Raw genomic sequence first — 454 nt, forward strand, 5'->3', positions numbered from 1 at the left:
CCCTGACTAACGTCACCGGTGCGCTCAGCAACACCAGCAGCATCCTGGCGCCCATCACCGACGCCCTCAGCAACACCACCAGTACCCTGACTAACGTCACCGGTGCGCTCAGCAACACCAGCGGCACCCTGACTAACGTCACCAGTGCGCTCAGCAACACCAGCGGCATCCTGGCGCCCATCACCGACGCCCTCAGCAACACCACCAGCGCCCTGACTAACGTCACTAGTGCGCTCAGCAACACCACCAGCGCCCTGACGAACGTCACCGACGCGCTCAGCAACACCACCAGCGCCCTGACTAACGTCACCAGCGCGCTCAGCAACACCAGCAGCATCTTGGCGCCCGTCACCGACGCCCTCATCAGCAACACCACCAGCGCCCTGACTAACGTCACTAGTGCGCTCAGCAACACCAGCAGCATCCTGGCGCCCATCACCGACGCCCTCAGCAA

At 63.7% G+C, this 454-nt stretch overlaps 1 protein-coding gene across 1 annotated transcript in view; it reads left to right on the forward strand.

Annotated features, from left to right (window-relative positions):
- The window catches only part of MNEG_12068 (hypothetical protein), a gene marked incomplete at both ends in the record, with an annotated part of 861 nt that extends 729 nt beyond the window's left edge, over positions 1-132 (forward strand). The window contains one exon of the mRNA XM_014039461.1: positions 113-132. Within this exon, the coding sequence (XP_013894915.1) occupies positions 113-132 (20 nt within the window). The remainder of the gene's footprint in view (positions 1-112) is intronic.
- Positions 133-454: the final 322 nt, after the last annotated feature.

This window comes from Monoraphidium neglectum, assembly GCF_000611645.1.
Source record: "Monoraphidium neglectum strain SAG 48.87 unplaced genomic scaffold scaffold03045, whole genome shotgun sequence".
Taxonomy (NCBI): Eukaryota; Viridiplantae; Chlorophyta; class Chlorophyceae; order Sphaeropleales; family Selenastraceae; genus Monoraphidium; species Monoraphidium neglectum.